This window comes from Rhamphochromis longiceps, linkage group LG17 (genome assembly GCF_057381845.1).
Source record: "Rhamphochromis longiceps isolate RC_006_pf linkage group LG17, R_longiceps_female_GT1.1, whole genome shotgun sequence".
Classification (NCBI taxonomy): Eukaryota; Metazoa; Chordata; class Actinopteri; order Cichliformes; family Cichlidae; genus Rhamphochromis; species Rhamphochromis longiceps.
Genome location: NC_140573.1, coordinates 36,192,728 through 36,207,215, shown reverse-complemented (window position 1 = coordinate 36,207,215; position 14,488 = coordinate 36,192,728). Strand labels below are relative to the sequence as shown.

At 39.2% G+C, this 14,488-nt stretch overlaps 1 protein-coding gene across 2 annotated transcripts; it reads right to left on the bottom strand.

The window, feature by feature from the left end:
- Positions 1 to 220: 220 nt before the first annotated feature.
- LOC146650091 (uncharacterized) lies at positions 221 to 12,811 on the bottom strand. 2 transcript variants are annotated; one of them, XM_085387025.1, is made up of 2 exons: positions 3,123 to 12,811; positions 221 to 3,023 (listed from the first exon to the last, which is right to left on the bottom strand). In XM_085387025.1, the coding sequence occupies exon 1, from the start codon at positions 11,673 to 11,675 to the stop codon at positions 10,587 to 10,589; it is 1,089 nt and encodes a 362-aa protein (XP_085243151.1). In that variant the 5' UTR covers positions 11,676 to 12,811; the 3' UTR covers positions 221 to 3,023; positions 3,123 to 10,586. The 2 variants fall into 2 exon arrangements, with proteins under 2 accessions (XP_085243151.1, XP_085243152.1); XM_085387026.1 differs by having other exon boundaries at positions 221 to 3,279; positions 5,757 to 12,811.
- Between the last annotated feature and the right edge of the window lie 1,677 nt (positions 12,812 to 14,488).

The following is a 14,488-nucleotide window of genomic DNA, read 5'->3' as shown; positions in this document are numbered from 1 at the left end:
ATATAAAGTGTGTGACAAATTTTTCTTTCCTTTGTTATTTATTTATTTTTTTTACCAAGGACATAATAAAAAATGAAATAAAAGATATAATAAAATAAAAACAATACAAGCAACCTCTTAAACTGATCACATGCATAACATTAAAGCATTATAATTCACCCTCTAAAAAAAGTTTGAAAAAGAAGTTAGGTATATTAACATAGGAGTCTACAGGAATTCAGTCACTTTTGGAGCTAGCCTCAAGTGGACATTCAGATTTTGGCATTTGTGGTTCAATTTTTGTTTTCCTAAAAGGTTGTGGCAGGGAGAAAAAAACAAATAAAAAAATAAAAAATATTATGCAGCTGGACTTATTATGCAGAATGTGGAAATATGTGGATCTGTTCACTTGGGTCTGCTGTGAGCAAAGGGTGACCATTACAAGAGCATCTCAGAAAATCCACTCTATGCATTCTTACCATGTTATTTCATACAGACTATATAAATTCTAAGACAATGAGTACACAGAAATAATAGCAAGAACTAGTCACAAAACTGAATCACAAAGCCAGAAATAAGAACAAGATAGGAAGCAAAACCAAGACAGAAAAATATCAACTAAACAGGAAACTATTGAAAGCGCAAGGGAATAAAACATATTAGAAGAATAATAAGACATACAACAGTGATAATAATAATAAAAATAAATCTTTATTTGTAAACCAGTTTTCAAAGCAGGTACACAGTATTTTACAGAACAAAATAAAAATGTTGAGAAAACCTAAAATTCTTCTGGTAAACCTTTAAGGCTCTAACAGAAGATACCTTTTTATAATGAGGTGCAATGAGGTGGGCTATGGGAACCATTAGGAAAGTCGCTCAGTTCAAAAGGTCTGACAAAATCTATAATGTGGGTAGAAGTGAGGCCATGTGAGCCTTTAAAAGGAATTAAATACAAATTTAAAATCAATTCTGCACCAATCTGTGTGCATGTATGCATATACACACATACAAAGACATGCCATAATGACAGTTTAAGAAAGGCCAATGTGCCTCAGAGTCCAAGAAACATTGCAGTGGAGATTAAGTCAATGAAGGCCCTTACTCTGCTGCACTGTTATGTGATTATAGTGCTAGATTTCCAGATCAGTGATGGTACTAAAGAACACATTGCTTTTAATAGCCAGGGTTACACAGAACAGTGGTGATCACAGTGACATAAACTGAACCCAGAGACTCAAACACAGTGACTAATTTCTAGTTTCCCTGGAAGAACAGGGAAACTAGAAATTAGGTTAAAGGCGTTAAGGCTGGAGACTATAATGCTGAAAGCAGTGTGCTCTGAATTTACTGTGTGAGCGAGAACTCAAGAGAAGAGAGGCAGAGAAGGAGGTCTTTAATGGGCTTCTCAGATGACTAACTAAAGATCCCAGGCGCTTGGCTGCTAATTAGTTTGATTCGCGAGCCATGCCTTAAGCATTGTGGTTTGTTTTGCTATTATTATTTCCTGTCCTGTGTTGGCGTCCACTCTTTGGGGCTCCATTTAGTGTGCCATCTGAGGCCCTATGAAGAGGAAACCTAGAGAGGAGCCCACCCCCGAGTTAAAAGAAAATTGTTATTTTCTTTTCTCTGTGGTGTAAAGAGGTTTCACAAACCAAAGTAGCTTGAAATTAACTTTCCTGTAACAAAGAAAAAAAAGTTAAGTCAGATGAAAGCAATAAAAAGCAGGCAGAGTTTTTAAGAGAAGCAGGGTGAAGCAGTACAATCTCATCATGGATAGTTTCTGAGTCGAGGCACGCACCTCAGCAGGCAGTAAGGTGGCAGCAGTCAAACAGGAACAAATATTACCAAAAGGTTAAAAGCTGAAAAAAATCCATGTTCAAAACAAATAATAACTTCTGGCATAATTTAGCTTGAAAATTTAATAACATCTGGGTGCTAGGAGACTGCCAGTAGTTACATACTTTGGTAATCAATAATGTAATAACTTCACAGTTAAATGGTGAAAACTCAAAATGATATCCGTGAATTAGTTTGCTACCTACTGTTTTAGCTTTCAGGTGTCAAAAAACAGTAGCTTTGCACATTTCAAAATTTCAGCTACTGGCTGCAAGCGAAATATTAAAACCTTTCCTAAAGTATTTTACATTCACAAACATTGTGTTGACATGGGTAATACACATGTTACTGCAAATCCAAAAAGGTTCTGGCAGTGTGGAGAATGCAAAGCTTTGCAAACACATTTTATTAACAGTAGGAGATAGAAAACATATCAAATGGTTAAACTTGGAAAATGCATCATTTAAAGAAAAAAGAAATACATTACATGTTATCTAGTTAACAAACCTCTTAGTTCATTTACACATGCCAAAGATGTGAAAAAAGGAGGGTACTCTCATTATCATCTGATTCTTCACAGTTGGTAATGTTTCGCTTTGTATTCAGAAGATTTATTTATGTGAAATTTTTGTTTCTTTTCTTTGCACCTGAGCAACTGATTGTTGATCTGTCCATCTCATTAATGCAACTGTCTGATCAGCCAATCACATGGTAGCAACTCAGTGGTTTTAACAGTCGATGAGAGCATCATTAAGCATGTTCGTGGCATACAGGCTGGTCTATTTCAGCACCTGCACCTACACAGCTACCCCTCGACTTAACAGAGAATGGTCAGGTGCAGAGAAACGATCCTGTAACACAGCCTTAATTCAAAAACCACTTTTTACAATCAAGTTACACAGAAAAGTATCTCTAAATCCACAACCTTGAACCTTGAAGCAGATGTGCTACAGGAGCAGACGACCAATCTGGGTGCCACTTCTGTCCAGTTCACCAAAATGTGACAATAAAATTGTAAAATCCATCATCCAATGAGTCCTGATTTTTCCTAAGACAGAATTTGCCACAAACAATAATATAGGGATATTTTGTTGGCAAATACGTACCAAGTGAGCATTTTTAAATGCCACATCCTATCTTGTTTACTGTTGTTGACCACGTCCATCCCTTTATGATATCGTGTACTCATCATCCGATTGCAGCTTCTAGGAGGATAAAACGCCATGCCACAAAGCTCAAATCATCAGACTGGTTTCTTTGTCATTAAAATTAGTTCACTGCACTCAAAAGGCCTCCACACTCACCAGATCTCAATCCAATAGAACCCCCATTGGGAAGTGGGATAACAGAAGATTCGCATCATGAATCTTCAACTGACATATCTGCAGCAATTTGGTTTGTGATGCTATCATGTCAGGATGGACTAAATCTCTGAGGAATGTTTCCAGTACTTTGTTAAATCTGTGGCATAGAGAATTAAGGCATAGGAATAGTTAATAGTTTTGTTTGCATATATTTAAAACACCATTGAAAATTTAAAGAGTTTGAAAACTCTGTAATTTAAAGTTAAACCCTTGAAATCTATTTTCTTTGCTTTCAACATAGACCCCATTTTTGATCTGTATTGGGTGTTTACAACCAACAGACTATTTTCTACAGATTTACTCTTCTGCTGACTTTGACATTTAACTTCCATAAGCAACTTGCTTGAAAGAAAAATGCTGTGTTAGCTTCCCTGCACAGTGACAACAGCCTAACTAATGTCAGCACCTGTGTCCGTCTTTACCAACAGGAAACTATTAGAAATGGAATTCTGATGATTTGACAATCAGATAAAAACATGCCCCTGAAATGATGAGTGCTGGCGAAATATATACAGTACAAAACCCTTCAGTTGTTGTAGTGACTGCTGTGGTGCAATAAGCAACATGTTGGGGAAAAGGCTGCTGTCTCTGCAAATGTTTTCAGCAGTCTGCAGGAGCGGGCTGGGGGGGGCTGTAAAAGCCATTCAACACTGCACAACTACCACAAAGAACTTGTATCCATTACTAGGCGTATACAGTAATTTGAAAAAGAAAGTTTTCACTGGACTCAGAGCTGTCATGTGAAAAACTGAGTTCTTAGGCTTCCATAATAATTAGGAGGGTAGGTAGTATTGCTAATCAAATGGCTTTGTTTAACTGACTGTCAGCAAGTGTGAGCATAATATATAAAAACTGAAATTTTGATAGTTTGATGATCTAGAGCATTGAGGTGTCCGTTAACACAATGATACAATCTTTCTAGGAGAGGATATCCCAGCAAATTCCCTGTGCAGTAAACCCATTTCAGACTCTCCAGTAGTCCCAGCTAGCATATTAACTGTTACATTTTATGGCAGTGCAGTCACAAAATATCTAAAGCATGGCTTATTTGGGAGAGTTACCAGGGGAAAGCTTGAACATGGCACCATGACCTAGGTTTGTAAAGTTACATCTGAATAAACCACAAAATCTTTGTCCTTTGGAGAGAAGATGTCAGACAGTATGAATACTGCCACATTTGGTAAAAACCAAATATAGTATATCAGCCTAAACACTTTATATGAACTGCCAAGTACAGTGTTGGAGGGGTAATGATTTGGGCTGATTTTACAGCCACAGTAGCTGAGTCAAACATAAACTCCTCTGTATGTGAGATTGCCTGTCTACCAGCTAAAGCTTGGTCAAAAGTGGCACCTGCAACAAAACAAACACAGCAGCACATCTACAACATCTGCTATACAACTATGGCTGCAATAGAATGGCTAAAAATGAAGTTTGAAGGTGTTGCAATTGCCAAAATTGCAAAAGTCCAGACCTTAACCTGACAAAAATGCTGTGGGAGGACATTAAGAGAGCTGTGCATAAACAATTGGTCGCAATCCTTAGTGAATTGAAGCAATGCTGTAAAGAAGAGTGGGTCACAATTCATCCACAACAGTAATGTCTGACTGATGAAGTCATACGAAAAACAAGTTCTTTGAGTGATTGATGTTAATGGGATGCACTTCGTTTTTCAGATGACTGTCTTCAAAATGGACATTTCTGCCTTCGTCTGTTATGTAGGGGTAAACCCAGAGTCATAGCTGACTAGAAATAACTACCATTGATGAAAAGATCTGTAGTGTGTATCAAGCTGACAAAACCAACAAATGAATGAGATTTGTTTAGATTGTGTTTTTTTTTTCTAATTAGTTATACCGTGTTGCACATGATACGATAAGGACAAGTTCCGAAGCTGCAAATGAACATGATGTGATACTGCAGAGTGCAGAAAAGCAAAAGCAGTTGGAATGATTAGAACTCAGTTTCAGTGAGGGAATTAAAAGCAGAAGAGCTTTAATTAGTATCGCAAGCATTCTTACAAGTTCTAATTTGGAGCACTAATCAAAGCTACACTCAAGCTAGCAAAAAAATTAGCTAATGAAGCAACCTCTGTTTCTCTCAACGAGATTCTTTCCAAGCGTCCCACCTTTCCTACTATTCAGGCTTCCAAGCGAACCATTAATGACTGATTTATCTCTGCGGTGTCCTTTCTTTTTCTTGCTCCACCTGTTTTAGCCTTTCCCCTCCCCAAGACCCTTTCTCATCAATTTGCTGGTAGAGGGGAGGCTCGTCTGTCTCTCGCTTATCTTCCTTCACCCCTCTGCAGTCATATCACCCTGACCTGACCATCCATCTTCCGCCATCTCCCTTCAACATTATGTGTATATTTGTTGGTCCGTGTGTGTTTTGGGACCTTGAGCTGCCAAACAGCATTGTATTTTCCAGCCTGAAACAATCCACACTTCCTCTCCAACTGGCCCTGAAAACTCCTCTGCCGGCTGGCTGCAGCGCCTCTCGCTCAGAAATGCCTATTTGGTGTTGTGTAATAGAGAAAGAGAGTGTCAAGAGGTCTGCCTCGCTTTCAGCTCATACTTTATTGCGGGTGATGTATCTGAAGACAACTGCTGTCAGCTTTGCAACCCTTTGAACCTCACATCAAAGGATGACAAAATGGTGGGCACCCTCTGTGGAAATTTGATCGGTCGAAAAGAGCTGCAGCCATCAGACGTGGACTATCGTTTATCTGAAATTTAAAAAGAAAAAAAGTTTGTGAAAAGCCTGTTTACCCACTTTTACTGAATATTAAATGATTTCAACATAAGCTCTTCTGTGATGCAGCACTCAGGAACTGAATATTTGTTTACGGTCAGTGACCTGTCCTGATTTAAAGTTTTCTAAACTGGCACAAACTCCATGCCACATTTGCATGATGCCAAGCTGTCCCACTTATCAGCTGCTGCATGGACTAATGGATCTTAACTTTAATGGTTTTTAACTTACCGCACACATGCGATAAAAATCCTTTTGGATGCCACTGTGAAATTGTGTGCCTAAATACTGCAGGCTAAATGAACAGGTGCCAGAGATATGACTTTGTGGCATTTTGCTAGTTGCACAGCAATCTTTTTCGAACATTTACAGAGGATAGTAAGGGTGGGTTGGGGGGGGGGTTGTTTCCAACAGACTCCAAGAGAAATAACAGATTTGAGGATGATGGGAAATAGCAGTAGTTGTCACATGAAAGTGCTCGACAACAACAGCGAAGCCAGAGAACCTCACCTGGACGTGGGCTGCAGTAAATGCACTGCTAGTTTTAAATTTGGTTTACACATAATTTACAAAGAAAGTCGGACTGATGTGATTGCTTTTAAGCCTTAAGACTGTTGCTATAGTAATATTTTTCCAAAGCAGTGTTGGAAGGCTTTTAAAAAATCCCATAAAGGACTCAAAAAGCCTGCAAATCACACTCACCGTATACTTTATTATGTACATCCTGCTGGTAACTTACAGAACTCTCTTTTGCCTGAAGAACTGTTTTATTCTTTGTGGCACTGATTCAACCAAATGGTGATTTTAGTCCACATTGACAGCATAGCTTTTTGCGGTTGTTGCACATCCATGATGAGATTCCCTCATTCTACCATATGCAAAAGGTGCTCTATTGGACTGACATCTGGTGACTGTGAAGGACACATGAGTGCAGTGAACTCATTGTCATCTTCAAGAAAGCAGTTTCAGATGATTTGAAATTTGTGACATACAATAAAACATCATGTCACTTGAGGTCTGGCAATTACTCGGTTAAGCTGTGGCGTTTAAATGATGTTCAGATGGTACCAAGGAAAGAAAATATCTCCCACACCACAACACCACATTACACCATTACACCACAACCACAAGCCCAAACTGTTAATACAAGAGAGGATGCTGTTTATGTTGTTTATGTCAAATTCTGATCGAGACTCATCAGGCCGAACACCATTTTTTCTAGTTTTCTTTTATCTTTTTGAGGTTACCTCTGTTTCCTCTTCTTAGCTTCCTAAGAGTGGCACCTGATGTGGTCTTCTGCTGATATAGCCCATCTGCTTCAAAGTTTGATGTGTTAGGCATTCGCGAATACTCTTCTTAATACCTTGGCAGCAACACCCAGTTATTAATTTTACTTTTGCCTTCCTGTCAGCTCTAAACATGCTCAATTTGAAGATTGTCTTGCCCATGTCTATAGCTTAAATATTAATGAACAGTTGAACAGGTATCTCCTCTAGCATCAACCTTTTGGGACCTCTGCCATTAAAAAGGCATTTTCATCCAGAGAGCTGACACTCATTGGATATTTTCTCCTTTTTGGACCATTCTCTGTAAACCCCAAAATTCCAATAAATCACGAGTTTCTGAAATGCACAGACCCCTTTAAAGTCATTTAAATCATCCTTCTTACCCATCCTGATGCTCAGTTTGAACTTTAGCATGTCATCTTCACTATGTCTACAAGTACAGAGACATTAAGTTGCTGCCATATGATTGATTGATTAAATATTTGAATTAGCAAGCAGTTGAACAGGTTAGTATCTAACAAGATGTCGGTGACTATACATATTATAACATTATTCATTAAGCATAAAATTATATTTAAAAAAAAAAAAACAGAATCACCTGAAACTGAGCTATGATGTGTCATCTTGCAATTTTAACCTACGTGCTAAAAAGTATAGTTTTAAGAGACCAACTGTGGTTGGAGCTGTCAAGTAAGAAGGAAATTAAATGTTTTCGATCACAGAAAGAGGTACATTTTGGCTCTTAAAAAGCTTTAACAGAGTAGAAAAATAAAATCCTCACATGTGAAAAAAAAGTTTAAAGGATCAACCAACATCCTTCTGGCAAAAGTAGGCTGGTGACTTTATCCGGTAGCCAGGAATTAACAAAGTCACAGCATGTCAGGAGCTTAAAAACACACAGAAAATGCCAGCAGGCAGAGAAGGTCATTCTGTCCACTTTCAAGAACATGAGAGCAGAATGTGATTATTTGAGTGAGAGACAACCACATGTGGGTTATTTTCTTTTTCACTTTGCGGATAGAAAATGCGAAGGATTTATCCTTGAAACAAGAAAAAAATAAAGCAACAAGGGGATGTGTATGTGGTAGCTAAAGTTTATATATCACAATATATTCTGCCTATAGTGGAGCATGCCTAACATACCAAATAATAAATAAAAAAGATTTTGCAACTCTGTGCCCAATAATTCTGCCCAAGTCAGCATGGAACCTCAGAGCCTCATAACCGAGACCCATTGTGTGCATGAAAGGCAACAATCCATCACTTGAGTCCAACACAGATCACTTGTGTTTCCTTTTGTCTTTCTGTCTCTGAACTACAGCTCATTAATTGTGTATGCTACTGTGTAGACAGCTTAGAAATGGGGTTGGGATCTAATTAATGCAAAACGTGATCTAAAATTCTTCACTCGCAAAGCATCTGCTGAGCATGCTAACATCCTTAAACGTCAGCATGCCGCTTCATATGTAATTTTGTTGACGACCAACGTGAGATATGCATCCCGATCAGTAACGCTTGCAGCAGGAAGGCCTTCAGCTATAGCAACTTGTGTTTTCGTATGGTGCACAGGAAGCAGCTGAAGAGGCTCATTAAGAGGATACACTGTCTGCATGTTCATAAACTCTTTGTTATTTTGCCTGTGTGCACGTCTTTCCCAGAGGATATGGGCTGCCTACTTCTTGTGAGTAATTATGGGTAATGTAGGATGACAGAAGAGCACAATCACATAAACAAAAAAATGACTAGTATGCTGACCAAAACATACACACAACATAAATGCTCAGCAGGTAAGAGAAGTGTGTAAAACAGCAGCTCACAGCCGTCCCTTAGTAAACACACATTGTGCTTGTCGAGCATGTTTCTATAGCATAAAATCAAATCAGCTGTGATCAGTGTGAGGCCATTAGACTGAGTTAGTCAATAAAAACTTGCAGGGAACTGTGAAATTAGATACTGCACAGCATGTCTATTCACCCCTGTACGTCTTTGTGTGCATACTGTATCGCTGTTTGCGTGTGTTTATGTGTCACCTCTCTGCATGGAGTATCACTGCCATCTCAGTGTGACCATGTGTTTGCATTTCCATCCAGCAAAGCAAGACAATTTAGTTTGATGCATAGCATTCATTCAATAGCAAACAAACAGCAAGCACAGTTTTTGGAACAATAATGGATATCTTCTTTCATCTGTTAACAATGAATCATCAGGGCTTGTTTTTTTTTGTTTGTTTTGTTTTGTAGTTTTTATTTTAACAACATAAACAGACCTCTATCCATCCATTAAGGCAATATTGCAGCACCACTAATCTGGGATGTTCGCCAGTATAAAAGGAGTTATTTGGGTATGTGATATGCACAACATGTCATCTCATATTATTTCTAACCCCCCCCCCCCAATAAATCACAAAATAGCTAGCTTAAAGGGTCTGATAAACAAGATGCAACAATGGCACCGCTGTGCTCGGAAACCCATTATTTCCAAAAGCTTGCACCACGCAAAGATGCACCGAGCAAAGCTCAAGCACAGCAGCAGCTTGAGAGCTCACATGTGCACTGCTGCACACCATGACGAATGCCAGCCGGCACCAGGCACAGAAAACAAAGTAAGGAAAAGTTGTCTGAACTGCATGATTTATATGATGCAAGTTCGGATTTATAAAAGACCAAGAGGAAACAAGGCTTCTAACATGTCAGTAATGTCTGTAATTTAACAGTCAATGTATGTATATGGAGATTGTGTTCTTCGTGTTTATGTAGCGCTCTATCATTGTCTCTTAATAATGTTAATGAGCAATAGGTACAGTTTATTGTTGCGATTTTGCAGTCACATGACTCCTAACCACCTGACTTTATCTTGTCTGCCATTTTGAATGTGTGGCACTGAAGGGTCAAGTTAATAAAGCCCTAACCACACCATCTGGCAGCTTCTCAGTTGCTAGGGGAAAATATGGGAAAAAATATTCTCCAACCAGTTGTAGAAAACCTTGCATTTGCTTTTCATGCTAGCAGATTGCTGTGGTCAACTGTGGTTTGGATGGAGACATGTTAGCATGTGTTAGAACTTGTTAGCATGTTAGTGTTTGCAGACAAATTAGGAACTTCTATGCTACAATGGCTACAGCCAATGGCAGCAATCTGCTGGCGACCATAGCAATCTACAAGGAGATTTATGATGTAGTACTCTCTTAGTGATTAATTTCACTTATTTCACCTAGCAGCTGCCAGAAACCGAACAATTGCTAAGCAATCAAGAAATACACACTCAAATGCAATGTCTTATATTCTAGTGATGTGTTATCTCAGTCCCGCTAAAAACCTTACACTTAATCCAGCAGCACAGGTAGTGCATGCTCTCTCTTGTCTGAAAGTCACACAGTATGAAGAAATACATCCTGAACTATACTGGCTGAGTACTTTACATCTGAGTTGGTATGCTTCGAGGTGAGCAAGATCTTTTGTTTGAGACCTATGACTCGATACAGAAACTGTTGTGGTGTCTCACTGTCACTTTGTTTGGTGCACATGAGTTCCTGGAAGAGTTCTGTGTTGTTTTGCTCACCAAGGTGAGAATGGAGGAAGTCTTTAAGCTCCTCTACTGTCAGTTCATCCTTGTTCATTAGCATGTCTTTGAAATTACCAGGTTTGATAACTCTCATGACAGCCCTCACAATTTCGGCATCATTAAACTGTTCTTTGAGACCCTCTTCAATCTGGCGGCAGATGCTGTTATAACTGATGTCTGATCCCTGGTCTCCAATCTGGCCCCCGTGAATCTTAAACTCCCTGCGATGGAGGTAAGACAAGTCTCTTAGGGACACCACCTTGTCATGTCTCATGGGTGCTTGAGTTTCAACTAAGCTGTCATTGTGTGGTGTGCTTCTACAATGAGCCTGTGATGGTGTCTGAGAGGTGAGTTGAGAACCTGATGTGGGCATGTACTGCTTAATTTTCTTAGAGAGCTCTTCGTAACTGAAGAGTATTTTTTGTAGTTCTATATCACGTTGGGAAACAGCAGTAGAGCTGGTATTCTGGGTCACACTGTCAGTTACTTCTGTACCACTATTATGACCATCTTCTAAAAACATTGCATTAGTTGGACTCATTTCAACACTGACATCATGAGGCTGAGCATTTGGACATAGATCACATGAATCATTACCAGTGGCAGCCTGTATCTGCAAATCAGAAACATGACCCTGGGTAACAGCATCAACAACATCTTTCAGTGACAATAAGTGTGACATGCCCTGATCTTCTGACTCTAATAAAGCCTTACTGCACATGAAACCACTGATGTACTCAAAGCAGCTGTCTTCATCCCCTGACTTAAGGCAAGACTGATCCACTCCTGGCACTGGACCCAGAGACTTGGCAATCTGGAACAGTTCATCAGCAGAGAGGGTGAGAAGGTCTTTCTTGATGGCCCACACCAAGCTCCTCCTCTCACCTTCCGCCATGGTTGCTTCCCTATCCCTTGCAGTGGGTCACACAATGTCAGCTTTCGTACAGTTTTTGCCTTGATGGGCGATGGTCCGAGCACCAAGCAGCACCAAGCAGCACCAAGCAGCACCAAGCAGTCCTTATTTATCTTTTTTTCCTTACTACTTGTCCATTGCGCTAGTTGTGACACATGGCCAATGCATTTCCTGCACAATCAGTAGCATCTATTCTCCATCAGGCAGCAGCAGGTGTAGGTAACAACCAGCAGACTGGACTTGTCGGTGTTTTCTTGCCACTCTTGGCCCAAAGTACCGGTATTACTGGATCAGCTCCCAGCCTCAAAGGCAGGACTGATCCCGGACGAGCCCCCAGAAAACTGTTACAGGTACCGGGTGGCAGCACCTGTAGACAGCTATATATGTGTCCTGTAAACAGGAAAGAAATGATCAGACAGGGAGACGTGGCTTGCCGTTTCCTGAATACTCCGCCATTATTTATTCAAATTCACAATTATGCACTCCTTTCATTACTTTTACAGTATTACAACTGTGTATTTACTTATTCTTAACATAGCTCACACACACATTCTCCATAACACATTCCAATGTTATAAACATGACCAATTTTCTTGTAAGACTTGGTTCAAAATGAATTCCAACAAGACAAATCTATAAATCTCAAATAGCTTGAAAGAATGGTATAATCAGCACCATCTTGACATGTGCACTGAATTCACGGAAACACTTTATGGCAGAAACAAGATACTAAAACAATACAGGATAACGGTGGAGCCGATCACTAACATCACAGAGCATAGGAGGTGTGCGACCCAAACTAACATGCTAACCTTAGCATGCTGCTAAAGCCGTAAACAAATACTTACAAAAGTGTAATTTACTGTACTACACAATGTTGTACGCTTTCACTTTCCAACCGTAATGGTTAGTCTATGCTATATAATGGATGTGATTGCTATTATATTCTATTTCGGGCACGATACGAACCTGTAAACAGGAAAGAAATGATCAGACAGGGAGACGTGGCTTGCCGTTTCCTGAATACTCCGCCATTATGAGAAAACAGCGCGGAGCATGCGCTTCAGGCTGCTAACAACAGGCCAAACCATGGTCTCACACTGCCACCTATTGGTATAAAAATGAAGGTTTGGTTTATTTTAGTTTTTAGACTTTATTTTCCCAGAGGAACCCACCTGAGGGATTAATAAAGTTTTATCTAATCTAATCTAATGTAATCTAATCTAATTTTACCTGCCATTTCGAAATCTGGCACCCTGGAGCAGCCTTAGAATTCAGGTTAAGTTTATTAAGAATGCTCCCTATTAACATCAAAGCTTTCAAGTTCTCAGTCACCATAGAGTTCCACCACTGTGTGTATGTGTGCATTATCATTGTTTTCCCTCCTCTCTCTCATGCCACATTAGAATGTCTGCTTAACTTTAACAAAAGCCAGAATAACGGTTTCCCTGCTTTCTGTATTCACGATAAGTCACCGTAACATGTAGATTGATGTGTTTGTGTGGATATTAAAATCCAAGAGTAAATGAAAAATAATTTGAAAACATCTATTAGAAAAACAAGAAACAAGAAAAATGTAAAAAGATAAAGAAACTGCGAGACCATGTTGGTTCCCAAGCCTACATCATTTAGACTTCTTAGACACAAATCAGCACACCTGACACTGTGTGAGTTGTGTTTGATTTGATGATAGGATCCCTTCACTGCAAAAAGTCCTTCTTGATAGACGATGTGTCAAATGCTTCGTTTAAAGTCTGCAATTTCCTGTATGACAAGTGAAAAAATCCATCTGAAATCAGAAAATGCTTAAATTTTGATTGCCAAAAGCTCCTGTCAGATTCACTGGTATTCACTTTTGACGTTTTTTATTGGCACGTGTGGTCCAATGTGTTGATTTTCACTCAAAAATAGGGGACCAGTTTCTACTTCTTTAGCACATTTACACATGTTTACAGCACCCCTTAAAACAACTACACATCAAAATGATGTTACCTGTCTATGTCCAGCAGCAGTCTGTATTCAGTTTGAATATTATTTTTGACTTTTGCTGCCATGCTCCCAGGTCTCTCTTGGAAATTAGATTTTTAATCTCAGTGAGATTTTTTACCTGGATAAATAACGGACTAATAATATTGCTATAAACTGATATGGATCAGTGCATGCCTTTTATTCACTGTAACATTGAACTTTTGGGTGATGGGACAAAGACTGAGAGGGGAGGATAGAGAGGGAGAGAAAGGGAGGGAGCAGGATGAAGACAGCAAAGAGAGAGAGCAAACACAAAAGACTGGTAAGAGTGGACATGTGGTCAAATTCACCAAAACTTATAAAGCTCTAGTTTCTGTTTTGCGCACATTCATTGATAATGATTTCACATATGTAAGCAGTACAGCAGTAATGCTGTAACTGTTGGATCCCCAACCTGCTCTTAATAATAATTAATATAGGATTATCATTTTTGTTACTTTCTAGTTTCTAGTTCAGTGAAGAGGATGAAGAGTGGGCAGAGAGATTGTCCAAGAACAGGAAGGGAGGGAGGGAGCAACAAAGGGAAGTTAGTAAGTTAATTGGAAAAACAAAAGTTAATTTTCCACAAAGTAATTGTGTTTCATGGATGCTTTGCACGTTTTCCAGTAGCACACTTAAAAATTGCCAGTGGACATTCTAAATAGAGCAAATTGATATGAATGACAACAATTTGTAGGATTTATAACACTTTAAACATGGCTCGAACAGGATGGCTGCCACTGCATTGATGTGACGGACTACAAATCTGTTCCACACTCGTGAAATTG

Excerpts from the sequence above, each read along its gene's own strand:
- LOC146650091 (XM_085387025.1), bottom strand. The coding sequence starts at position 11,675 with ATGGCGGAAGGTGAGAGGAGGAGCTTGGTGTGGGCCATCAAGAAAGAC.